The sequence below is a fragment of the Amblyomma maculatum genome, chromosome 9, assembly GCF_055883805.1.
Source record: "Amblyomma maculatum isolate TAMU_Amacu chromosome 9, ASM5588380v1, whole genome shotgun sequence".
Lineage (NCBI taxonomy): Eukaryota > Metazoa > Arthropoda > Arachnida > Ixodida > Ixodidae > Amblyomma > Amblyomma maculatum.
Genome location: NC_139352.1, coordinates 21,297,228 through 21,324,167, shown reverse-complemented (window position 1 = coordinate 21,324,167; position 26,940 = coordinate 21,297,228). Strand labels below are relative to the sequence as shown.

The following is a 26,940-nucleotide window of genomic DNA, read 5'->3' as shown; positions in this document are numbered from 1 at the left end:
GCGAGTCGTCCCACGTGATTAGAGCAGCGCCTCCTCGGCGTTGCTACAACCGTTGCGTCTGCGCCTGCGAGAATCGGCGCCCGCGTGCTGCCCGGGAATCGGCGCGGTAACCATGGTAACCAATGCGCGCCATAGCAGAGAGCCGCGCGCCCGCGTCTCGTCGGTGCCGGCGGTACGTGAAATGCACGGCTTTGGTTGTGCCGCGCGTGCGAATGTGCTTTGCGTTTGGTTCTTGTTGGCGTTCTAGGTAGCATTTGTTAAGAAGAGCAGCCACTTCATCTTGAAGTAGACTTGACAAGGTAACAAGATGTGAGCGCTGCCTTTGAATTCGGGACACAAAGAGGTAAGTTTTATGAAACTATGAACACGTACGATTTTTGCGTTGCGGCGCTGTGTATTTACTCGCATAGCCTTCGGCGTAGTAGTAGTCTGCACTGCGTGTTGGAAATAATCAGGTACTGTATAAAAAATACAAACTCCGTTAATCACGGAATATCGTACAGGAGCAGGGCGTTTTGACAAGGTTGTGTTTGCTATCTCAATTGTTAAGCGTTATTTTTCTCTGTTAGTCAGGCGGCCATGCTTCCAGACCACACACACTGCATGCGTGCTGCAGCACCAAAAGTTCCAAAAGCAGCTCAGAATGTGCAGCGGAGAAATGTGAACGCCTGAGCGTTACCACTGCAGATAGGGCAATTTTTTACCTACACCAGCTGCACTAGTGTAAAAAAATACCATTTTAAGTATTGTTTTGCTACACAGGTGTAGGTGGTGTAGGTTAAAAAAGAATGGCTGTATGGTACATCGCGCGCCCCTTGTCGAACACAACCAGCGTTCCGTTGATCGCATCAACGTTCACCAGATTTTTATAATTGGTGTATAGGAAAGGGAAGGCGCAATATATGCCGCACTTGTTTCTGTCAGACGTCGGAATTTTGCAGGAATGCTGGTAGAAGGGCTGCAGCACTAAAAAATCGCATCATGGCAATTTGTGGTTCTGGTGATCGATGCTCGATTGGCATATGTGATGGGCGATTGTTTCATGAAATCATTGTGTTCATTATTGATGATATAAAAAAAAAATAAAGACGAAAACATCGTCAAAGGTGGTTGAAAGATATCAATATGCTCAGAATGAAACAGAATTGTTTTTAAAAAAAAAATTGGAATGTAATTGATCAAAACAAATAATAAAAATGAGTAATTGAAAAAGGGGGTTCAAATGTGCCAAAATACTCAGAATCAATAGCCAGTGCGTGATGACGCTAATTAGGAAAATTTAGAGGTCGTAATCGGTAAATAATTGAAATATTTGAAGAAAAAAAAAATGAAAAATTGCGAAAGGAGGTTTTAAAGGTGTCAATATGCTCAATGAAAAACCAATGCTTAACGAAGCTATTGACGAAAATAGGTTAATTTAATTTTTGAACTGAAACGCCTGAAATGAAGCCATACCAAAAAGAAATATAATTGTTTTTATTTCAACATTTATTTCCTGACAGTTGTATATGAAATTAATATGCAGGTTACTATGGATTTGACGTGCTGAAGAACTGGCAAAGTTGGGCACTGTGGCTCTGATAACCATCTGCTAAAATAAAGACGGTAAGGAGTTACCTACTTATAGCCTTATTGTGTATCTTGAAGCTTTTCATTTGTGTTTTTCATTTTTTTTATTATTGCAGAGGATTTCTCAGGAAATTCTCACCACTCTGTGGTGCTGTGAACCAGAATACTAATGCACGGCACTAAAAACAAAACTTGCTTTCCTTGAGAACTCCCATCTTTCTCAATACTATTCTTCATGTTACTCTGATTTAGTTGTTTCTGCGCATTTAAACACACCATGCTAGGTGAACTGCAAGTTTTCAGAAAAACCTTTATTTTTTCACTACTCATGGCTGGGTGGAATATATTGTATGGACTCGTCACAGTAGCTTGGTAGTTAGGTGCTTGACAGTTGTCATATATTTGATCCCAGTAATGGTATAGCACCTTTTAAATGAAGGTAAAATGAGAAGCTTGCTCACTATATGATTTGAGTGATCATTACGGAGTCCCATATGGTCAATATATATCCGTCCTTCATAGCCCAAGTCATGGACATTAAATGCCATGAGCTAAACTTATATTCATTCATGACTCTACAAGGGGCGCAGTAAGTTTGAATTTTGTTGCTAATATCTTTTGAAGTTTTATTGCTGTCTTGTCAGTTTAAAGGTAAGCAAATGGCATATGATTTAGTGCCTAAAATGAAGAGCTTGGCATCACATTTGTTCTTGTACACATGCTAATATGCAGTGCAAATTTTTGTTATGGTGAATATATGTACAATGCTTGAAGACTGACTGAAGCTCATGATGAACAGAATTTTTTAGTTATACTAATATTTATTTAATACTGAAAATAATTACATTCTTTTAGGGTTGCTGATCTTTTCTATGATGCGAATTGTATTATACACCGATAAGTCATAATAGTGGTAGACTATGAAATCCATGTAGGAAAATTTTTAATAGTAAAATTTCTTTTTCACTTCAGATGCCAGGGGTACGATTCTTTCGGTGCCCACGATGTGCCTCCCACCACTTCTCCCTACGTGCTCTCTTCAGACACCTGCGAACTACCCATGGCCATGAAACAAATTGGGTGTGTGGTTTGAGTGGCTGCATGCAAACATTTCGTCAGTTTTTTTCATTTAAAAAGCATGTATATCGGAAGCATTGTGCACTCATAGAAGAAATGCATCCCTGTTACTTTGTGAGAATGGGAACTACAAGAAGAAATACCAGTGTATATGATGTGCCAACAGATGATGAACAACCTTTAGACACCCAGGATGAGCAGCATGAATCAATGAACAAGTCAGATGACTATGCTTATGCACTGGCAATGCTACTGCTAAAGTGGAAGGAAGGAAGGCGGCTACCAGAGTCCACTGTACATGAATTAGCCAATGATATTATCGATTTTATGGAGATCATTGGAGATCATCAGCAACTTCATGGTGAGCCAGCCATCAACATAAAGGAAGTATGCAAACAAAAACTTCACCAGCTGCGGACAAGATCTGGGCGGACTGAATATTGGAAGGCACATTTTCCTGTTGTTCAGTCCCGCACGATAGTACTGCAAGGAAATGACACCATGGAATATGTTCCTCTATGCGATGTGCTCAAGTGCATTCTTGAATACTCCCACAATTCAGAAGAGTGCAGAAGTTACCCCAGCACGGATGCTTACCTGGTTTCGGTGTTTGATGGCAGTGCGTTTCAAAACCATGAGTACTTTGCAGGTGACACCAGTAAAGTTTGCCTGCAGTTGTACAGTGATGAGTTTGAAGTGTCTAACCCCCTTGGTAGCAAGAGGGGAACATATAAAATGACAGCTGTGTACTTCTCAGTGTTAAATTTTGATGCAAAGTTGCGGTCAGCACTCTCTGGTATTCACTTGGCACTCCTTGTCAAAGATAAACACATTGCCACCTATGGACTCTCTAAGATTCTTGAGCCTTTCATTGCAGATGTCAGGATATTGGCAAATCATGGCATAACTGTGAATGGTAATTTGGTGAAAGGGTCAGTCTTTATTTTCACAGGAGACAATTTATCTAGTCACAGAATGGGTGGCTTCAAATGCTCATTCAACCAAGGAAGAATTTGTAGGCATTGCATGGCTTTGCGGACTGAAATCAACTACAAATATTTGGAAAGTGATTTTGTACTTCGCTCAGCAGAAGGGCACAAACACCATATGAATATGTTGAGTGCAGGGCTGCCAACTCTTTCACTGTATGGGGTCAAGGAGCCATGCGCTCTTTTATGCCCTGGCTTTGACCCGACACAACACTTTCCACCGGATATTATGCATGACCTCCATGAAGGAGTCATACCATTTGCACTGCGCCATATATTATTTTTGTTAATTGAACAACAGTTTTTCTCTCTCAGTGCTTTAAACAGGACTATTTCAGAATGGGTTTATGATGCATATGATATCTGCAACAAACCAGAGCAAATTACTAAGGAATACCTTCAAGGGAGAGTGCCTTTGAAGGGCTCAGCAACACAAGTATTTTGCCTGTTTCGCACCCTAACCTTTTTTGTTGGGGATAATGTTCCTTCAGACAGTGCAGCATGGCAGGTTTATCTGCTTCTCCGAGAAATTGTTGACATTGTCATGAGCCATAAAATTCCAGTGTCGCACATTGCCTACTTGCAAAGAAAAATACATTTTTTTTGTCTTGAATTCAGAGCATTGTTTCCTGCAGCATCGCTTCCATGTAAGCTGCACTATCTCATACACTATCCTTCATACATACAAAAGTTTGGACCATTGAGCTTGCTATGGGCAATGCGATTTGAGGCAAAGCACCAGTACTTCAAAGATATTGCTCGGAAAATACGGAACCGAAAAAATCTTTCCCACAGTCTTGCAATGAGGCACCAGTTCCTCCAGAGTTATTTACTTTCTGCAGGTGACAGACCAATTTCCAGTAATACAGGCATGAAGTGCATATTGTATGAGCATCTTCCAGACTGTATTAAAGAATTCATCACAGAGAATAACACTGAGTCAACAAACACATTTGTTGTACAATCTGTGACCATTGATGGGAGGACATACAGGACAGGATGTTGCCTGGTCAAACATGCACCTGAAGATAGTCTTCCAGAATTTCTCCTTGTCTCTCAACTATTCTATGCAAACAAGGTGCTCCTGGTTATGGTAAAAATGCTCGAAACTGTTTGTTTTGATGAGCATTTTCATGTATATGTTGTCAATACAATTGAAAAGTACAGTGTCCTGACTTCATTTGCAGAGTTTGAAGTAGAACCTTTGTACATGCGTGCACACAAGGGTCGGAATGTTATAAGCACTCGCCATTCATTGTTCTGAATCTTTATATGAAATATTTAGCCTGTCTAACTAAAAAAATAAAATTGTACAGCTACACAGTGAACTGTCCTATCTTCAGGTATTGTGCACAATTGTATTAGTCTTGTTATTCCCTTGCACTCCTCCAGATGAGGACAAGTCCATTTATTGAAACATATATACTAGTGGACTAAGCCTCCCCCTTCTCTTGCTCAAATTTTTTTTTTACTTTGTATGCTCAGTTTCACCTTGTTCTATATGGTATTGTAAGATTTTTTTATTAATTTATCATGCATGAGCTATTCATGTTGGAGGCTCGCTTGGAATTCAAACCAATAACCTTTTTTACTGCAAGTTGTATGCCCTCAAACCATGATTTCAGTGATTATGGCTCGCAACCACATAAAGCATGGCAGTCAATGTCCACTACACAAGTAGGCACCAAATACAATACCAGCCGAAGATATTAAAACGTCATATACCTCACCATGAAAACATTTCACCAGTGAGACTAAGACACGTGTAAACAGTTTCAAGTGCGTATAGACTATTTTTACTTTGGTGAATCATCATTTTTTATACAAGCTGTGAAACAATGGCTCTATGTTAAGTCAGATTTCTTGGATGTCTCGAGTCTGAAAATAAACTATCATGCTCTGTGTAAACATTTATTGATTGTATTTTGCCACTGCAAATGTCTATGTGCGTGATATGTGCATGCTATAAATTCCAATGCATTTGAAAACAATGAACTTTCTAAGAGAATAAATATCCTGTTCAAATGCTGAATACTTGTTCCTCTCACTGTGCCAATTCATTTCTGCTTAGTTATTGTTATACATGCTAACAAAGATGCTTTCTTAATGCATATACTTGCAGCATGTGCACCCATTTTTTTTCGCACCTTTCCTACAGTGTCCTTTGCACCCTTCTTGTAAATGCACCCTTACCATAGGGTGTGCCTGCCCAAATAGGGTGCAATACAGTGCCTCACCCTTTTTTCCACCCTTTAGGGTGAGATACTGCCAAATAGGGTGCTCTAAGGGAGCGCTATGGGGTGGAAACCCATGCCGCACCCTTTTTTGCACCCCTAAAGGTGAGATTCTGTTTAGTGTGTGTGTAAACCCTCAATGTCCCTGGGAGTGCTGAACGAACAGTTCTCGCGACTTGATGTGACTCTTGCACATCAGGTCTCCAATAGGTACGATTTAGGGCAGCGAAAACTGTGTTTACATAACACGATACTCACCTCGAGCTTGAAGCTCGTCCAGCAGATCTGTTGCGGCAAGTTGCGGGGACCCGGAGTGAGTGGCACTTGCGGCAGTGCTGATATGACGAACTCGTGGTGCTGCGCATAGGGTAGAAGACGACGAGAACGCAATAAAGAACATGTTAAAGGAGACTTTGTTCTCCAGAGGTCGCATTGTGTCATCTGCACATCGCTGTGTTAAAAGTGGTTTACAGATTCACTTGAAAGCATGACTCTCCCGGTGAGAACCCACTACCGCTGCCCGAAGCAATCTGCGGACATCCACTTTCTAGAACCTTGCTGTGTGAACAACAAAACCCGTCTTCGCCTTCCATCCGTTTCTTCCCCTGTAAGCGGCCATGCGGAATATTCGGGTGTCGAAGCGTAGTTTTGTGGGACATACTTTGAAACAGTTCTGGTTAAATCTCCCTTACGGCTTGGAGAACAACTGTCGTCTTCGTACAGGCGCCCATGCAATAATGGTCGTCCGTGGCGGTCGAGTTTGAAGGACGACTCGTACTCGTCGGTAGCAGTGTGCCGAGACAGGCAGCGTGGAGGTGCTTTGGCAACCCTGGGGGCCGTTTCCCGGTGGCCAGAGCTGTCGCAGCGCCATCTGCAAGTGTGATGGTGGCGGAAGCGAGACATCTAAAAGTGCGGAAATTCAAATACAACTGGTTAACTAACGTTATGAATCACCCCCTTGAAGCAACCACAAGCGGACGAATTTCTATATGACTTGGCTCATGTTGCTTTTAAACCATAGAGTAATCAGTAAAACTGTGATTATATCTTGCAACACTATCTGGCACAATTTGCTGAAATAAGAATGACCTTATTCATAAAAATCACTTAACAGCAGAAAATGTATTATTGTGTAAAATTTAATCTCAGCGGTGTGCCGAACGGCGAATCGCGTTGAATTTCTGCGAGATTCAAAAACGCTCACAGAGGTGGCTCAGAAGCTTTGTCATTCGTCTACTGACCCAAATCCCACTGGTTCAATTTCTTCTAGCCGCTGCGACAGTATTATCAATGAGCCCAGTCGGAAGAAAACTTCAAACAATTTGCGGTTGTGATGACAGAAGCTTTTTAGAGGTCTTTACCGCTACCCTGAAGGGAATTTCTGTAGTAAAATTAGAATTTTCTGTAATTACACCAGAAAAGTGCTGCAGGACTGCATACTAAAGAAAAGTACGGCAGAAAAAAAATTGAGTACTACAGGCTAGTACTACAGAAAATTCTTGCGTTTACGACAGAACTACAAAATATTTCTTCATAATTTTGACTTATGTAGTTTTTTAGACTGGGAGGTGGAATATGAAAATGCCCATTCACAGTGCGACGTCCAGATATGATGAGGAACACCACATAATCTTATTTAATTTGGCGCTTTCTACTGCGACTTCGCAAATCATCAGTTTATCGCTTCAAATGTTGAGCACCCAAATGTAGAAAGTACAATTCATGGATTTGTACAGAATGTGCGTTTTAAACAACATGAACACTACTTCTGTGTTGAAACGAAGCTCCACTACTCTGGGTGCAACTTTGGAGAAAAGTGACAGATAATTGGTATTACTTTCCCCCAAAACCAAGAAATCGTAGAATTTTGGCCCGGCTTGGTTTGTGGGGTTTAACGTCACAAAGCGACTAAGGCTATGAGAGACACCGTAGTGAAGGACTCCGAAAATTTCGACCACACGGGGTTCTTTAACGTGCACAGACATCGCACAGCATACGGGCGCGCCTGGCTTTCCGGTTCCATCGGAAAGCGGCCGCCACGAATGAAAAGGCGCTTTGACCTTGACCTGATTGACTGTCGGTGTCCACCGAAAAAGGGAGGCAGATACTGCGCCCTTCTTCCCTTCTTCCCGCAAAGAAACTCGAACCTGATCGTCAGCCGCTGCGTTTCGGTGGAGGCGAAAACGGAGAGAAGCGAGAGAAGGGGCAGGGAGGCTTAAAGGGAAAGAGGGGATGGAAATAGAAATAGGAGAGAGGGAGAGATTCTCTCTGTTTTTAGAGAGACCCTCTTCCTCTCTTTCTCCCTGTGAGAGCTCTCCCTGAGAGAGAGCGAGAGAGAGGGAGAGAAGAGAGAGTGACCCTCTCTCTTGCTTATCACTAATATCATTATCTATCATTAACTGTAACTATCGGTCACTATATCAGAACTTCAACGATATCCAGCAGAATCTCGCGCACAGTTTCTGTCCACACTTTCTGCGAACTCTGTTTATGAGCTGTTGAAAGTTTATTGTTTATTTTAAGGCGAAAATTTCCAAAAGCTCACGCGTGACGTCCGCAGAAAGTGACTCCCATGAAATTTTTGGGACACGAAGCGTCGTATAAGTTCATTCCCTTTTCACTCACGACAACTCTATTTCCAGTGCGAATAGAACGAGAAGAAAATGTCAAGGAGTCATTACTGCAATCTCCCCACTGCACTGCATGTAGACGCTGACCACGTTACTAATTCGAAGAACCTCGGACCGCAGCGGTGGCTCAGTTGTTTGGGCACCCGCTTCATATGCGGCAGGTGTGGTATTCGATCTTCAGTGCCTCCGGGCATCGACTGGTTTAGCAATGCTCCGATCTTCAGCGATGAAATGCTGGGGTAAACGGGTCTTCAAATTCATCTCACGTACACCCCGCACGTCTAGCTAGTCATGACAGCCATTGGGCGTGTTTCATTTGTGTAATTAAACTGAACATTCAACATTAATTTCATCATCGACCTACAGACCATTACACTCTTTGACGTGATTCGAAATGGCTTAAGCGGTATAATAACTGTTCTAAACTGCAAGCGACCTACGCGTGAAACGTTGCAATGTGGAGCAATATGACAAATTTTTATAGGTCTATTATATGAACCACTTTACCTTCTAAATATTAGGCTGAGTAGCATCGGCACGAGTAGCAGGGCGGCATTCGACGAGTGGGCTTTGCGGACCCATTCGGCAAGTTGCAGAGCACGCATGCCTTCCTCCAGCAAGTGCTGCGCGTCGACAGCCACCACAGCATGCTCCAGTTGCCTCTGCAGTGCCAATAATTTGACCTGCATCCTCTCTGGCAAAGCAGAAAGGAAGAAGGAAAGGTAATCGGGATGTTCCGAACACCTTGCAGCCACGCTTGCGTCCGAGATGCGCTGTCGAATATCTGCTGGCTCCAAAAAGTGCCAGGCAAAGAGTGCAAAATGCAAGATTGCACAACGAAACCACTGCGATTAATATGCGAAGTAAAGAAATAAAAAAATCAAGAATTTAAAGGAGGTTCTAAGGTGTCGGAATGCTCTGAATCAAAAGCCAATGCTTGATGATGCTAATTAATAAAATTGAGAGTGTGTAATTGACCAAACAATTAAAGGTAATAATTACAAAAAAGAGTTCAAAGGTATCAAGCTGCTCAGAATGGAAAGCGAGCGTTTGATGATGCTAATTAAGAACATATAAAGCGTGTAATTGATCAATTAACTGAAATAATTGAACAATTGAAAAATATGTTCAACAGTGTCAAACTGCTCAGAAAGGTAAGCTAGTGTTTGCAGATGCTTACTATCAGTGCATAAAAATGAATGAATGAATGAATGAAGCCTTTATTTGAATGAAGGAATGGCTGTCGGCCGCTGAGTAATTACGGAGTTAAGAGGGATGGGAGCGTAGCTTCGTCTTCACGGTTCTTCAAGCTGTTGCTCGTTGCTTGCCAAGCTGCCTGTCTGCGTGCTGTAAACCGACCTCTCTCACACTACTCAGGTCACTCTCACTGCCGTATGTAGCAATGTAATGTTGTACTGCGGTGCTTGATAGAATCTGATGTGCAAGGGTGGGTATGTCGTCACGTGGAATATGCGTGATTTTGTTTCTTCCTCGTGAAAATGAGTCACATTGCCATATAAGATGTTTTAGGTCTGCTGTACACTGAAAATAAAAAAGATTAGGAAAAGGCAAGGAATTGAAGAGTGAAAAGACATCTGCCGTGTGCGTGAAATGCTGTCGCATCGTACCCTTAACAGAGGAACTTCAATGGTCCATGAAAAGCTATTTACGGAAACTAGACCGCGCACGAGCAATAGGTAGCACATCAATCTTCACCCTTGTCACAAATTTTGTAAGCTACCTATATTAGCACTGAATATATGGGCGATCGAAAATTGTACTCCTCTTCTCCAGCCTCAACATTGTTTACGACGGTCCGCGAGAAAAAAGGAAACAAGTAGCGATGGCGCGCCCGTTCCGCCCACCTAACTTGGGGGCGTCCGACGAGCTACTACTACTACTACTACTACTACTACTACTACTACTACTACTACTACTACTACTACTACTACTACTACTACTGCTACTGCTACTACTACTACTACTACTACTACTACTACTACCACTACTACTACTACTACTACTACTACTACTACTACTACTACTACTACTACTACTACTACTACTACTACTACCACTACTACTACTACTACTACTACTACTGCTACTGCTACTACTGCTACTACTACGCCGATGGTTTTTCGATCGAACGAGCTGTATAAGCTATCGCTTAAAATGCGTCCACCACTAACTGTACAGTTCTCTGTAGTGCCTGGTGCTTAAAAGTACCAGCGTATTGTCATTATAGCATTCTTAAAAGCAGCTTTGATGAACGTTCATCAAGCGAGACAGTTTAGAATCTAAAACACTTGAGCCCGCGACAAAAACAAATTCACCTGAGTTCTACTAGGCAGGTATTTATGAGAACTTTTTAACGCTTCGGTAATAACATAGATGGGCTTTTAGAAGTCGATTGGATAAATTTACATTGCGTGCCAATGCCCAAGTCATTGTGAGAGTGAGCAAGAAGTTTTAATTGCAGAACTCACCCAGAAGACTTGTGTCGAGAAGGGCAGAGATTTCACAATACGCACTCTCACTGCTGTTGTTGCAGGTAGGCAGGTTTAGCATAGATGCCACCTTGTCCCTGTAGTACCCCGATGCGATGACAAGGCACAATATTGCGCAGATGCAAGCCAGGCGGGGCAACATCCTCACCTGCCGTCATATTATCTTCTTCTCTTTCTTCATCTCGTCTAAAACCGAGGGGCTAGGTGTTCGAACTTAGATAATATTGCCATCGCACGTCCTGCTGGCTTAGCACATGTATAGTGCAATATCTGTAGTTCATGTGTCAAAGGACTTTTTTGTATTACGTTCTGAACCTGTCAATTTGTACTGCATGCCTTCATTTACGCGTTTTATGCGGCGTTTCTCTATTTCCAGCAGGTAAAGTTTTAGATGTATACTGAGGTGTCTAAAAATTAAATGATTGGAGGGATAGAGGAAACGAAATTAAAAGGTGAAGTAGATAAAAAAAAAAAAAGGTCATGACGTACACCGGAGATTGACACTGAAATTGTATAACAAGTAATTAAGAAAAAATTTGCAACGCAAACGATTTGATTGCATTAAAAAAAAGTTTTCATGGCTCTAACCACCTTGTCTTTCTCCACTTCAAGTTCATGCAGAGAGAGGGAGAGAAAGAAGGAGCGGAATATATATATATATATATATATATATATATATATATATATATATATATATATATATATATATATATATATATATAGAGAGAGAGAGAGAGAGAGAGAGAGAGAGAGCGGCTTCGCACCGACATCGAAATCCGTGGTTGCGGCCAGTAGTGCTGCGTACTTACGCATTAAAAAAGTAAGGCTACAGCGTCACCATTTTTCGCGACCGCCGCTTGGGCCATCTCTCCGACTAGAGTATATTATGAGCACTATTCCCGGGCCGAGCTGCCAGACTGAAAATTCTTTATGACGTTTCCTTTCCTTCTCTTCTTTATTTGTACTTGAAATTCAACTCGTATTTACTTTGGCTTTGAAGGTCTGTGGAAAAGAACATTTGTTGTCTGATTTCTATTTTATTTGAAGTAGGAATGAAGTCGTCTCTGGTAGGTAATTTGGAAGGTACGATGTTAAGGTTGACTTTATCTTGTTGGTGTACCTGCTAATGGCTCAGTTAAAGTTGAAGTTCTTATTGGATGCTTGTAAAGATATGACTTTGTGTAGCGGTATTTATTACCTCAGGGCATCAGTAAGGTATGCGATGAAGAATAAAGAAATTATTAAATGAATGGTAAAAAGGTTGGCTGATTTTATGAAATTCAGGAGTGACCATCCGTGGGCTGCTTAACTACAGTCCGTCGTCTCAGATCTTTAGAGTTGGGGGCTTCAACTGCTTCTTGATCGCCCAATAGCCTCCGAGCCACTTATTAGGCTCCACCCATCACGTGATTCATCACACACATCCTCGCACAGCGTTGGTGTAGAGTGCATACCTGTCCAGGAGTCACATGTTCGACCTGGTCGATGATATCGGAGAGGATGTTGTGGCTTCTTGCAGTCACGGGCCGCGATCCAGACTTGGCACGGGCTGGGTTCATCGGATTCGCTGTCCCAGACCTCGACCGTGAGAACGCGAGTCCGGCAGAACACCACCTGGGTTTGCAACACAATACGAGTGGAATTCCTCGACCGGACGTCGAGTCGGCGTTCTCACCACACAATCATGCAGCTCGACCACGCAACCTTCACTGAGCCGATCACGTCATACGTGTTCATCATCAGCCTCCGACCTTGATCCAAGCCGTGAAAACCAATGCACCGAGCGGCAGTCGCGTAGATGTGGTTGTCTGGCGCGCGGCGAAATACCGAAGTGTTGTCTTACACCGCCGCGCTCTACCGAGAAAAGAGCTGGCCCTGCACGGAGCCGCCGCCGCGTCGTCGCCTCACAAGTTGAACATCCGGCCGCGTGGAAGGGAGCTGAGCCTTCGATCTCAACAGTCTGTATGGACAGTAGACTGCAGTTTTGCTTCAAAGCCTTGTGTGATTGCATCCACGTACACAACAATGGACCCATGAGGCAGGTGAGCATTTTGCTCTTCAAATTTCCGGAGAAGCGAAGATTCCGAGTTGGCAGACGTTCGTCTGCGGTTATCAGTTGGCTTGTTGTCGCACTGTACAAACTTGCAGGGAGGGACAACTGGCGCAGGTGGCTGAAGAATAACGTGTGAATTTGTATACGCCCTCAGCGCTTAATGTGATAGAGTGGCCTTAAGGCTGCAAGCGTCACGGCGCTGCTGCACCAGCTCATCGATAGTGTTGAGCTTCTCATTCTCTTGTAACGCTAGGACCGGTGTGATTAGTGGAAGGCACGTGATGGTCCTCATAGTTTCTCGGTTCACATCTTCAATGCGATCTCATTGTGCACTTGTAAGATGCTGGAACTAGGCTTGATAAACAATATGTGGCTGCAGAGCCGCCTTCACCAGCTAACAGCGCCACCCGCTTTAGGAGCAATTCTTCTAATCAAACCCGAGGTCTAAATAGCTTCTTTTTTGTTTTTGTTTTTTTGCCCGAGAAAGCAGCCACTAGTCCTGATTGGTGAATTGTTAAGCCCAGAATTTTTGTTCGGACTTTCTTGTAGTGAGGTGCCTGATAGACTGACACGGCAGCAAGTTTGCGGCGTCCCCAGCAGTTGGCAACCGACGTGAATATTGTTTTACTCACGTAAAGCTGAAGGCCAATGAAGGAAGCGTAATCAGAGGTAATATCTAAAGCTGACTGAAGGACAGCCTCCTGAGTGAGAAAATCTTGGTGAGTGCACCATATGACATAAATTGATTTCAGGCAAGTCATGTAAGCGCCATGTCAGTGGGATGAATGCAATACTAAACAACGCCGGTGACAATACTGATCCTGAAGCACGCCGCGTAGCGAAACAAATGAAACAACTGCGTCACCACTGAGACGTATTGTAAATTTTCTTCCGTCTTAAAGGGATTCGACAAAACTGTGTACTCTCAGAGGGAGATGAAGCATGGCAATGGAGTTCAGGATTGCAGCATGACTAATGTCGTATGCTGTTTCAACGTTCATTGCTTATATGGCACGCACATTGCGGCTGTAGGTAGACGGCAGAACTGCTGATGCCGAGACAGCCAACTCGTCCTCTGTACCTATGATTAGATGAAATCTAATTTGAGCAGGGTGATAGAAATCATGCTGTTCAAGCCATCAAGAAAGTCGCGTGGCTAGCAGTTTTCTGCAAACTTCCACCGCGTTGGTTTTAAGGAGGTTGGTTGTAAGTTGGCGAGGTTAGTTGGAGGCTTTCCTGATTTGGGGACTGGGATCACGAAAGCGGATTTTCAGCTCTCAGGTACGATACCATGCGGCCATACTTTGCTTATGGTGTCTATAGCAGCTGTGGTAGTGCAACGCTACTCAGGTTCTTGTAAACCTTATACTGAATTTTGCCCGGGCCGGGTGAAGTTTTTCGTTTCGAATCATCAATTGCAGCCAGCAGCTCAGGCATAAAAAAGGGACACGTAGTTCCATCTGCGCCGGCAACAGATGGTAAATTATATGCATCTGCAGGGATATCTTATGACTGTTCGTGTCCGTGAGTGATTACGCTTAAAGTATATTTTTGTGTATTAGTATTTAGTATTTTTTGGGGGGTTACTTTCCTTCGATGCTTTCGTGAGATCGGCAACCAAACTTATAGCACGTTTGTTTAATTGTCCGGTGCCTTCACAGATATCGAACTAAAGCGCGCGATAAGTGTCCGTAAAAGAAGAAGCACCAGGATAGCTCGGGCGCGTTCGCCCATCCCTTGGCGTGCCCTTTGGAAAACTACATCGATTGGGAGAACTGGTGAGCGTTTGCTGCCTGCTGGGCCGCATTCTATTAGGTATTGCCTCGCCAATATCTGCTTTGACAGATTTCGGACGTGGGGGCTTGATTGTAAGATAATATTTCGCCGTTTTACCTATAGCTGCGCGCAAGCAGAACGGCTTTGTTGATCATCTCGCGTATTAGCTAATGCCAGACATCCTTCGAGTAGGCCAGGGTATTACTACCGTCATACGCCGAGCAAGAAAATGTCGTGTGGCTCAACTTAATTGCCGTAGCAATAGTGACTTCTCCGTTTAGACTAACCTAACTTAGTACGCCATCATGCCGGGTAACTGTCATTAGAGCAAGGCTAGTCTTGCGCGGAAAAGAACCGTCGGAGCATACCAGATTCGAGTGCGGGAATTTCTGGTTTGGTTTGATTTGTGTGGTTTAGCGTCTCAAAACGACTCAGGCTATTAGAGACGCCATAGTTGAGGGCTCTGAAAATTTCGACCACCTGGGGTCGCTTAACGTGCACTGACATCGCACATCACACGGGCGCCATGATTATAGCGGGAAGCTGGCACGCAGCATCGTGGCCGTTGATTACCGCAGCCGATTACCCCGCGTGCGGATTGCAGCACACTCTCGCGATATGCTGTTCGTCGTCATCTCCATAAACTTCCACCTAGGCACCCGTTCGGCGATTTAACCTTTGATCTAGAGAACGTTGGTGTCCGAAAGCGGGCTACCTTCCGTATAACTGTCAACTAAGATCCGTATAACTCGTGCTATGGTCTTTCAAGTTGTGATGTATGGATGCGAGAGTTGGACTGTGAAGAAGGCTGACCGCCGAAGAATTGACGCGTTTGAATTGTGGTGCTGACAGAGACTCTTGAGAGTTCCTTGGACGGCCAGAAGATCAAATCAGTCGATATTGTCGACCATAAACCCTGACTGCTCATTGGAGGGTCAAATTCTAAAGTTAAAGCTCTGCTACTTTGGTCATCTGATGAGAAGTGAGGAGTCGCTGGAGAAAGATTTGATGTTGGGAAAGGTTGAGGGTCGCCGGAGAAGGGGTAGGCAGCGAACGCGATGGTTAGATGGCATCCTCGAGGCACTGCAGATGAAGTTGTGTGATGTCAGGAAGATAGTGATAGACCGGAAAGCGTGGCGTGATATGGTCCATAGGGTCACGAAGAGTCGGACACAACTGAACGACTGAACTGAACTGAACCCATTCGACGATTTAACCTTTGATAAGAGAATGCTTGTGTGCGAAGCAACAGTCGTAAATCCGTAGTGGTTTATGGGTAGGGTAGTGCACATAGACGTTGTATGGGCATGCATGCCCCCCCCTCCCCAAAAAAAAAAAAAAAGGAAAACGGAAATAAAGGAAAAGGTTCTAACGCTCTTTGTCTAAAAGCACGTACATGCATATACAAGCAATTCGAATATTTTCAAGTCACTTGTCCAGATTAACAGCGAACGCTTAAAGACAGGGCATTTTGCTGAAGAATCATGCTTGTCGCTTCTCAGTCTACGCTTAGTGCTAACGAAATCAGTCTAAGTAATGATAGTTTACAGCACATGAATACATTTAGAGGATCGTTTATTGTGTTCTAAGTTTAGACATGAAACTTTTATGCCGGTTATGATGCAATCACTAAATATTTGGAGCTCGAAAATATATCGCTGACAAAACAACAACAACAACAAACAAACAAAAATACACTGAGGCTACTGAATATTGCTCCCTGGTTTGTGGGATTAAATTGAAAGATATAACAGCACCAGAGGCAATAACTCTGCATTCCTGTTGTCAACTTGCGGTCGCGCAGAAAACTGAACTCTACAACGACTACAACAGCACATGCAGAGAAAAAGAAAATGCAGCGTTTGTAATGGGTGTGCGAACAGAGCGGTCAGAATAGCGAAGTGCAACATGGCTGCCCATTCGAGCATGGACAGTGCAGGTAAAATTCATATAGAATCATACGAATCGAATACGTATGGGTGATTTTAAGAATCTACGCTAATTTAGCGAATATACACAGCATTCGGATAGCAGTAATAGTAAGCGCGTTTCAATGAAGCGGCCTAATTAAAAAAATATGAATCAGTTTTAATTGCGAAACGCACTGGATAACGCCAACAGATATGCTTTAGTTCGCTAAGTTGGGTGGTTGATGTAAAGAGGCTCTACTCTTCGCACAGTCGCCAAGTCGCAGTTAGCATCTCTTCTTCCCTGGTGCACTCGATACGTGTGAACGCATGATGCTATAATTGGCCGCATAAATGGGCTGCAGTGAAACACGACACCGAAAGGGAAATAATCTCTAGCCGTGAAATTATTTACGACTTTGTTCTGCTTTATACATTAAGCTTCCTCCTCCATGCATTTACGTACATTCTTTTACAGCGTTTTTCGGACAGCATATTGCTCTGCTTTTTCCAAGGGTAGCCCAATTTTTCGTTCCCACCGGTATATACGATGCGGAATAGTTCTTAAAATAAGCGCTCTGCACATAACTAACAACGGAGAGGCAGTATAAATATATTTAAGCCTTTTTATCTACTGCACTCATTTAAATAAAGCATTGGTGGCCATAGCTAATCACACGAGGCGTGGCATATTTTCAAATTCCGAGCAATAAAGAAATAGGTGATTTCTACAGTGATGTAGGCAGCGAAACTTTGTGGCTGAAACTTGCCAGTTTCGCAGAAATTAAGTAACAGGAACAAAAAGCATATGAAGTGTTTCCGAGTACAAGTGTCTAAATCGCAAAGGGGAAAATAATTTAAAACATTCTTTGGAGAGAAAATATGCGCCTAAAATTTCAAAGGACCTAAATGCTTATTGAAGCTGTTTTGGAATTCGAGAAACCCAAATGGCTATGCTTAGTGTAACGTGAAAATATAGAATGCAAATTATTTTTCATCTGGCTCATGAATTGGTGACGTGATCGCTTATTAAATTTGCGATGTATTTCAGACTTTTCCGCAGCGCTTAGCGCTTGGTGCGGAATGCGTGATGACGTCATGTATGCTGCTGGTACTATTACAGGAAAGTACGTTTTGTTTTTCAAGGTAGAAAATGAGTGCCACCTGAAGGAAACCCCTCGAAGCGCGTTGTTTAGCGGCATATAATAATCCACCGCAGAGTGGACAAACGGAGCGGAAATGATAAATATTACCGTCTGCGATACGTTCACTAAGTTGGTTCGTTCTGCTAGGATGCTGTGAGGAAAAATAACAAAAAACAATAGTTGATTTCCTCGTCACATTGGAGGCTACGCCAAAAAAGCTTACCATGCATGCTTTACCTAAATCCTATCTATATTGAACTTATAAAAAGGCATCTTCGACTAATCACGCCAGATATAAAAGAAAAGATAAAAGAATCATGAGATACCGCTATTCGCACATCACCGTTTAAAGCATGCCTTCGCGTACCGATACTAGAACCTAATTCTGGCTTTTCTCGATTTCCAGTGTGAAATGCATTAAATTTCTCTTTTTGTTCAGCTCCACGCAGATACAATGGGAGATTCTGGAGAACCACACGAACATCACGTGAAGCCTACTTTCGCTGCACGAAGAGAGGGCGCCGGGAATTACACCTCACACTCCGCTGTCGACTACGAGACTCCTTGCACAGCAAAGGACGACCAGGAGTGCCACGTCGTTCACCACCTTACGAAATGGAACGCTTGGCTGTACTCTGCGCGCTTCGAGCTTCAAGAATTACCGATTGCTCGCGGACGGCTCTCCCTGGTCAGCTTCTCCGATTCTGGCATTGACCTCCCAGTTCCATCCGAGGCAGAAACTTCGCAAAGTTACAGGGCTCTGTACTGGCTGCTTGCAATGCATCGCTGCATCGTGACCTTGAACACACCAGAGCCTCGATATCGCACACCGGAGACGCTTCTTTTCGACGCGCTCAAACTAAACAAGTCACTCAAATTCTTAAAGCTGCAGTTTTTGGGAATGGAAGCATCCACCGATATTGCTGGGGCCATAAGGAGTTTGACGGGCCTCGAAGAGATCGAGTGCGCCCTGTACAAAAGGTGTCCTGCTAATCTTGTTTCGGCACTGTGTACACTTCTACGGAGCCCCTCCTCTCTGACTGCCATTAGGATGCTCGGCTCATTCCTTAATGAGACGGAGAGCAAGGTGATGCTGGCTGCTCTGATATCGAACTCCACGCTTAAAGAGTTCTGTATGGAAGGGTCGATGGCGGAGGAGTCAAATGCACAGCAGTTCACCGACTACCTGAGGACGACCACTACTCTCACTACTCTGCGCATGACCGCTAGAAACGCACGCACGCAACACTCGCTTCTTCGAGGTGTCTTACAAAACAGGACCATCACCAGTCTCAGCCTGACAAGATTCATTTGTGACGAAGAAAGTACTCGACTGGTGGCCAGGGTATTTACAGAAAATGAAGTTCTTGAAACGGTCGACATCCTCTCAACACAAGAGAGCCTGAGACCTAGTAACCACAGAAACTGCGACTGGGTAGCGGCTCTGTCTGAAAACAATACCCTGAAGCAACTTAGTTTTCCCTTGTCAATATGGCCCATTGCCAGCTGGACGAAGTTCGCCCGAGTGTTGTCAGTCAAATCTAACCTGAAGAAGGTGACTATCAAGATGGACTCTGCCAATTTTAACCTCCTAACGTCAGTATGCAGAGCACTTTCGGCGAGCGGCGTTGAGGAGAAAGTTTCTTGTGGAACCTACCTCGTAATCGACAACCTTGACCTGATAAAGTGCAAGGCATTTTCAGAGATATACCTATTTAGTGGAACGGCCGAGAATTTAAGACTACAAGCCTTACGAAAGCTACCAGAATGTGCCCACCTGTCCTATGTTGCACTGGATATCCCTAAAGGGAACATCCCATTGTCTTCAGGACTCGCCGACTGTCTGAAATCAGCACCGCACCTCCAAAAATTGCAGCTAAGCATTGGATGGTCTCCGGATATGACGGAAAACTTGCCAAATGAATGGTGGAAAAAGATAATGAGCGGTCTTTCTACAAGCAAAAGCTTAAGAGAGCTGTTGATGTGCGCAAACGGCTTGAATGCGGAAGACTTCGAGGCGTTGGCGGACGCGGTCAGACAGAGCCGGAGCATCAGAACATTTTATATGATGCACGAGATTTCTGCCCACATCAGCATTTTTGTAAGACGGCTCTCGACTGGCGTCGCTGAAAATTACGCCCTTCGTGAGGTTAGGCTTCACGGCCGGCTGGATGCAGAGGCGACCAGCAGCTGGTTTGTGGTCTGCGAGACTACAAGGAGAAACTCTGGAATCTTGACTCGAGCGGCGCATTTCAAAGAGGGTCGCCAACTCGACAGGTACCCATATTTTGACAATAGGCAAATCACGCTGAAAACCTGTTTCAATGATCAAACAACGCCTGATATTTTTGCTTATGATTATAAAATTCTTAGCGCTTTTCTAATGTCTCATTGTAATCTGGTATTCGAGATGTGTGCGGCCTAGTTGGCATGGCAGATGCTCGCATGGTAAACTTACTTTAATAACGCAGAAAGCGTCTATTCAAGTGTTCTAACATGTTGTGTAACCACTGCTTCTTGCAGCAATATTCTACCTGGTTTCGCAGGGCGGTTGTCTTCTGTACGCGTCGCGATAGTACAGATAAAAATATATTTTTTGAGAGACTCGGCGTTGTAGAGGTAACGGGATTTACGGGAAATTTTGACAATAAATGTTTTTTTTTTCGGCTGAAACTTTGTGGATCCAGAATCTAAATCAGTCTACGTCATTGCAACAATGACAAAAATATTCATCTAATGACACTTCAGCTCACTTGTGGCGACCTTCGGAAATGAAAATCTGTTTCAAGCTGACTTTACGGAGATTGCTTAAAAACATTTATCTTATGTTTTTAAAAGTTCCTTCTTTTCCAATTTTCAAGTGCAAGTTAGACGACGTTTTAGCAACATTTTCAACTTGGAATTTTCATGTCAAAATTGGAGAATAAATTCAGAAATGTTCGTGCTCATTTTTCTTTGCACTAAGTGTATATCGGTGACTTGTTTAGAACTCAAAATAATGCATAATAGATTTCAAGACCCAAAAGAAGAAGCCTTCTTTTGAGTCGCCGATGCTTCACACAGCGTGAATTTTGAATTCTGTTCGAATTACATAATTGCACTATTCAAACAGGTATTAAAACGATAGGCGGTTGTATGCTATTTATGTGCCAAATTATACTGCGAATAAGTGAGCGGTTTAGCCGGTTGAAGCATATTACGGGTCACATTTAGCGTTGCAGCAGTCGTTAGTATATGCATGGAACGTTGATTCGGGCAGACAATTACTGAACGGAAGACTTTCTTGGGTACTAGAATGTGGCTGTCCCAGAAAGGGACTTCTGGCTGAAATAGATTGCGACTGCGCTTCTAGGTTCTAGGCGCTCAATTTGTTACATACCATCTGATACGTAAGAATTGACTGAGAGACACAAAGCTGCATTTAATCTGCCCACAGGTACGTCGCCGAGGCTTTGGAGCGCGTCTCCTTACACTCAGCGCTTATGGAAGACTTCGCCGATTTTCTCCATTCCACCAAAGAGGCAACGGCCCTCTTCGTTCAAGCTCACATCCGAAGCTTCGAGCCGATAGACCCATTCATGCGACTCGCCGGCATTGTCAAAAACCGGGTCGTCTGCCACCCACGCGACGATGGAGTTACGCAACTGGACGATCTCAACAAAGACTGCTGGAGTCACGTGAGGCGGTTCTTGATGCTTGAGGACATCAAGTCTGCCGTGTAAACAGGTTAAAGTACAATGCACGGCAGGGATGCAGTCTTCGACATCACGTCTGAAGTAAATCTTATGCAGTTACCATTCCGCGTTTGAAGAATTCTGTCAAGGCCTTATCTACCGCTGCTTAAAGTATCATATAACGTGACATCAAGTTTCTGCATTGAACTCTAGGCATGTTAATGAGACGGGGAATGGACTGCTACGCTTCAGGGCTTCGTGAGTGCTAAGTACCAGTGCAGTGTGAGTGTCTCACTCTTCAGATTGATTTCATGTGCAGAGCAGAAAAAGCCCCCTCGCTCCCCCCCATCCTTGTTTTCTTCTCAAGCTTGTTTCCCTGAAAATGCTAGACTGCAGTAATTGCTCCGGCTGAAATAAGCGTTACACCTCTTGACTGCTATGCCATGATACTTCAGCTAGTAACTACGAATGAGAGCAACTACATTTCAGAATTTGGTTGTCACTAAGCCTTAAGGCAGTCTTCTTTATGTGTTGTCACGGAGATGAAAATAAAGTTTCTTTTGTTACGAGGATCACTAGTTTTTGATGTAAGACAACAGGATCGACATAGGCAAGAGGGGCCGAAACTAGGCCCATACTCCTTCGGTAGAATGTGAGTGCTTTCAAAGTGGAGCAAATCTTGTATAAGGTGGTTTTGAGTTTGCCGTCAAAAATTGCAACGGGATTTACCGCGCCTTCGAAGGAGGTGAGTAGAGATTGACTTTTAGCTCAACTGTAAAAGCTTGACCTTTAACATGAACTTTATTTCTGACTAGTGATTGGAACACATCAAAGTTATTGGGGGCACTTCACTGGAAACTGTGGGCACGAAATGAGCGCGTTCCTAAAAAAAAAAAATTGCAGTGGCTTAACTCCTCTAAGTTAGGATATACAAAGCGAAAGCAGTAGTAGGGGATGAGACCGAATCGTTTACTCTCTTCTTGTCGCCTCCTCCGTCGCCTTGCGTCGTCCCTTTGAAAGTCCCTCTTCTTGCTCTTCGGGAGTTTGTCACTCGTTCAGCTCTCGGCTTTAGCGGTGTCGGCAGGATGAGCGTAGCCGTACTGTGGGAGAGTATAGCGAACGCTCGCACTAAGCGTTGTTGCTTCATCCATGGCATGACACTAGACTCTCCGCAATTCTCAGCGTAGATATGTGCCTTCGCAAGCGAGCTGCTGCTCCACGGCTTATATCCCCCGCTGCGGCGCAGTGCGTTAAGAGCACGGAGAGTACGCAGTGAGGCACATAGCTAATTGATGACGTCACGAGCGGCGCTCCGCGGAGACAGGCCATGTGTAGCGGTACGAACGAAGTTTCCCACGAAGTCTGCCGTGTGTGTAAAGAAGAAGAAGCAGGTGTGCGATGTAGAAGTAGTGAAGCAGCAGCGGAGGAGAATGGAGAACCGCGTGCTTCGCGCACCATACGTGCGAAGAAGTGGACGGCGAGTTGGCCGTTGCGCGCAGCGAGGCACGCGGCTGAAGGTCGGCTGAAGGTCAAATTGCGGCGGCAGCGAGGACAGTGAAGCTTTCTCTTCAATAAGCGTGCTCTATAAGGGCATTCTGTGCAGCGATGACCGACAAGACCAGCGACTACTGGTTAACAGGGCTGAATCGTCACTAACAATGGACTGCAGGAATAGAAGTTTCTTCCAGCATGGTTATAAAATAACCTTTTGGAACGTAATTTTATCCCTCCATCGATAAGCGTGCTCCTCGCATAGTCGAACAGTAGCTCTCATGCTGGATGCATGCTGGATGCTTTATTTTGCTCTTTAGTGCATCTTCTATGGGAAGCTACAGGAGGAGTCCCAGAGTGGGCGATGCGAAGTATAACTTCTTGTTCGAAGGTATTTAATAACCAAGAAGAAAGTGGGCTACAAAGCCAAACTAACAACCTCTCCGAGGAAAAGATTTCGAGATAATAAGTGATAACAACGAATGGGGAGTGTGGCTTCAGCAACATAGTAAGTAGAGCACAGTATTGCGGTATGCTAACTTTATATTTGTTCTTGCCCCGATGTGGCGGCCTATTCGTTGCCTTGATGCCGTGCGTAAGGAGGCTGCGCTGTGCGCAGATTACACTGCTGTTCGTATGGCACAGCTGCTCCCGCTTTCATAGTGCTCCAATTTAGGCCAGTTGTGTGCCCCATAAGACGACGCAAATATACAAGCAATTTCTAATGGCGTCTGGAAATGCGGATTAGAGCGCAAAGTATGTTGTACGTAACCATTTGCTCAGCTTCAATGACAGTTCACAATTACTTGTTGAGAAAATGGCGTCACAGTTCCTCGTTACAAATTCGCGTGATTAGGATATTGTCCTCTGTATTATTAGCCAGTTACATTGTCTATCTTCTTTCTTTTGAGCGATGGTTGGCACGTGGTAGTCACATATGTTCAATCGTCTCAGCTGTCCGCAGGTGGCAAAAAATAAGAAAGGTGGTGTCGTTCTGAAATTCTTCTGTCGACAGTTGAAAATAGAAAGGGTAGCGAGGACAGTGTCGAAGTGGTAAAAAGATTTTACTGCTACAGCTTTTATATCTTGGTTTCTCTGTAACAAATTTGCCTAATTGGCTGAAAAGGTGATGGTGTAGTCAGAATCACATGCCACCTACAGAAAGAATTCGAGAGTGCCGCCAAATTTAGAAACACTGAGGACCGCGGACGAAAATTCAAGATTTGTAGAAACGGCGATGACACAGCCAAGGTCTCGTGATCTTGACGGAAGCAATCACGGGGCTGCATAAAATTTGGAAATACTGTGGAATTCCTAAATTCCTTGATTGGTCGAGAGTGCGATGAAAGCATAAAGCTCACATGACTCTGAAAGAACCAGAGGACACAAGCAAAACTAAAAACGTTGAAGACCACCGAAATTCTGCATAGGTGGGCCAACTGCCCCATTATACTAATCTCACCCACTAAACTGCTTTAATCCATCCACTAATCTGCAATACATCGTATAAAGGAATTATCGATATGGACAGATAAAAGGATCGGATATTTATAATCAGGCATGATAATTCAATGAGAGGTATTCTTAAGTGGGAATGGCATGTGCAGAATATATAAAAAAATCGCAGTCGGATCGAACCACAAAAGCGGCGGCAAAAATTGGAGTGACGTAGAAATGGCAGAAAATATTCGAGACAAATGGTTCTCGGTGCAGACGAGGATATATAAGCTCCTGTTTGCTGAAACTCACATAAAGAGAAACTGCATGTCAGTGTCGGGAATACTAGGAATGCCAAGAATAACATGCGAGCATGGAAAGAACAAGAAAGGACAGTTTCATCTTAGGAATTTCATTAGGTACGCATTGCAGACACTTTGGCCGAAAGCCTATAGACCAACACCCTGTTTACAAACAAAGGGGGAGCTAAAACATGCATTTTGAGTAGCTTCATTATTTTACTTCAATGGTGTAGGCCTATGCTGTTATGGCGAGAATATTAGATGATGTTAACTGTGATAGTGGTGATTATGAAATTTATGCACGTCTTCAACTAAGCAGCGTCCTCTAGGGGCAAACTAAGGCAAATTTAGGCCAGCGGACGCCATAACTCGCCCGGTCCAAGTACTCTTTCGCAGGGTCGAATGCCCGAAGCTATTCGCCGATTAGTACTTCGATCTATGCCAGATAATCTGACTAACGGCACAATTCAAGACGCGCTACATATACCTGCCCTCTAAATCTAGGCATACGAAGACTAGGCGGCTTTCATATAGTCTACGACCGATGCAAGCGTAATGCTCCGGTGGACTCCGTTTCGAATTATAGCGTCACCACCTTCAAATAACCCACCCGGCTTTCTCTTTAGGGCTCACATCGTCCTTATAAAAAAACAAAAAGCATTATTAATGAGAAGATGATTAGGAGCAGAGCTCAGAACTCTAATTCAGAAATGTCCTGTGCCGCAAAACACTTACAGCTGACCTTCTGAACGAGTATCACAGCAGCCAGTATATTCTTGATCAGTTAAAATTTCCCGTCCATGACTTAAACAATAATTAAACATTCAAAAGCACGCAAATTATTCAGGAGCACCGATTGGCAAGATGGCGAGACTTCCATTTCAATTTTATTTTGAGAAGGTTCTGAGCAAAATCGCTAATTATAAATCTCCAAAATAAGTCGAAACACGGCGTAGTATTTTTCGATATTTATTTACGTTGAGGGAACGGAACGTTGCCTCAAGGTACCATACTTTCTTTCCGCGCAGTTGATACTGTCTAGTGAAAGAGGAAGACGCGCTGTCAATTCAGGCCTTGTTCACTGCAGTGATTGACTGTGTCGCCCATTCTTGTGTTTGTCGCCGTTATTGTGCTTGTGTGTCCAGGTGTGTGACTAGGATTGTGCACACTAGAGTGAAGGAGAAGCCCTTGTGCAGCTCAGTGAATACGTCATCGGCTTGCCTCTTTGCCTGCCGTCGAGAAAAAAAGCCATCACCATGGAAGCCAGTAAGTATATATCTTGGTCCGTCACTTATCTCTGACACGTTATCACGAAAAAGCGGCTCTAGCAGATGTGCAACAAGCTTGATGGATAAGCTGGTGTTGTTGGGTTTTAAAGGCTACGTGATAATGTTTTCTCAGGTGCAACAAAAATTTCAATGGGAAATATTTCAACGCTGAAACAGAATTGATATATATGTTAATTGGCAGCGTTGATAAATGAAAGCACGTAACTTCGAAGCACGGTAAAGTTTAATTGTAACCTGAGCACGCAGGTACTTCCAGGCTTTTCACTTTACCGCATTCTAGAATTAGGCCGTGGATATCTTGTAGATTTATATTCCAGACAGAGCTTCGTGCTTCAAATAGAGGGATTTAGTCAAGACGCGATGAGGATTCGTCAACAAAAAAGATCAATACTTTAGAACAGTTACGAGTTCATTGATCTCAATATGCGTGGCATTTTACGACACAGGTGTGTGACATAATGGCCGGTTGTAGGCTAGTGGTATATGCTCGTTGCAGTACGGTTCACGGTCCTGTTCATTAGTAGCGCAGGATGTTGTCCTACAGAGGGCACCTACTGGTCGATAATAACATTTGCGTCTTTTATAAAGGTACATTCCAGCTGAAAGAATTCAGGGACAAAAGTAACTCATGAGTCTAGTAGGAGACGCAATTCAACTTTTGGAAACCGCGCCCCGTACATGTCCTCAATGTAACTTATTGGGATTTGTATTGCTTAGACAAGCGCACGTTTCTACTTAAATAATAAATTAACCCTTTCAAACAGATGCAGTAAAATATCGGTATACGATTAAACGATTGTTCCAGAGATCGCAAAGCATTCTGAAGCCTCTGAGTCGTGTGCACCATTCGCAGGTTA

At 43.8% G+C, this 26,940-nt stretch overlaps 2 protein-coding genes and 1 long non-coding RNA gene across 3 annotated transcripts; 2 read left to right on the top strand and 1 right to left on the bottom strand.

The window, feature by feature from the left end:
• The first annotated feature begins 1,507 nt into the window (after positions 1-1,507).
• LOC146178553 (uncharacterized) lies at positions 1,508-4,913 on the top strand. Its single transcript, XM_084578357.1, has 2 exons — positions 1,508-1,605; positions 2,542-4,913. Exon 2 carries the CDS (start codon positions 2,542-2,544, stop codon positions 4,897-4,899), a length of 2,358 nt encoding a protein of 785 aa, XP_084434483.1. The 5' UTR covers positions 1,508-1,605; the 3' UTR covers positions 4,900-4,913.
• On the bottom strand, positions 2,371-3,317 carry LOC146178554 (uncharacterized). The gene is made up of 2 exons (XR_014700615.1): positions 3,244-3,317; positions 2,371-2,623 (listed from the first exon to the last, which is right to left on the bottom strand). It is a non-coding gene; the product is annotated as an uncharacterized LOC146178554 (long non-coding RNA).
• A 7,895-nt stretch (positions 4,914-12,808) lies between the features above and the next one.
• On the top strand, positions 12,809-21,612 carry LOC146178552 (uncharacterized). The gene is made up of 3 exons (XM_084579996.1): positions 12,809-13,051; positions 18,330-20,167; positions 21,327-21,612. Exons 1-3 carry the CDS (start codon positions 12,974-12,976, stop codon positions 21,610-21,612), a joined length of 2,202 nt encoding a protein of 733 aa, XP_084436122.1. The 5' UTR covers positions 12,809-12,973.
• The last annotated feature ends 5,328 nt before the right edge of the window (positions 21,613-26,940 follow it).

Excerpts from the sequence above, each read along its gene's own strand:
- LOC146178553 (XM_084578357.1), top strand. The coding sequence starts at position 2,542 with ATGCCAGGGGTACGATTCTTTCGGTGCCCACGATGTGCCTCCCACCAC.
- LOC146178552 (XM_084579996.1), top strand. The coding sequence starts at position 12,974 with ATGGACAGTAGACTGCAGTTTTGCTTCAAAGCCTTGTGTGATTGCATC. Across the intron at positions 13,052-18,329 it reads ACAATGGACCCATGAGGCAG|CTCCACGCAGATACAATGGG; the intron begins GTGAGCATTTTG and ends CTTTTTGTTCAG. Across the intron at positions 20,168-21,326 it reads GAGGGTCGCCAACTCGACAG|GTACGTCGCCGAGGCTTTGG; the intron begins GTACCCATATTT and ends ATCTGCCCACAG.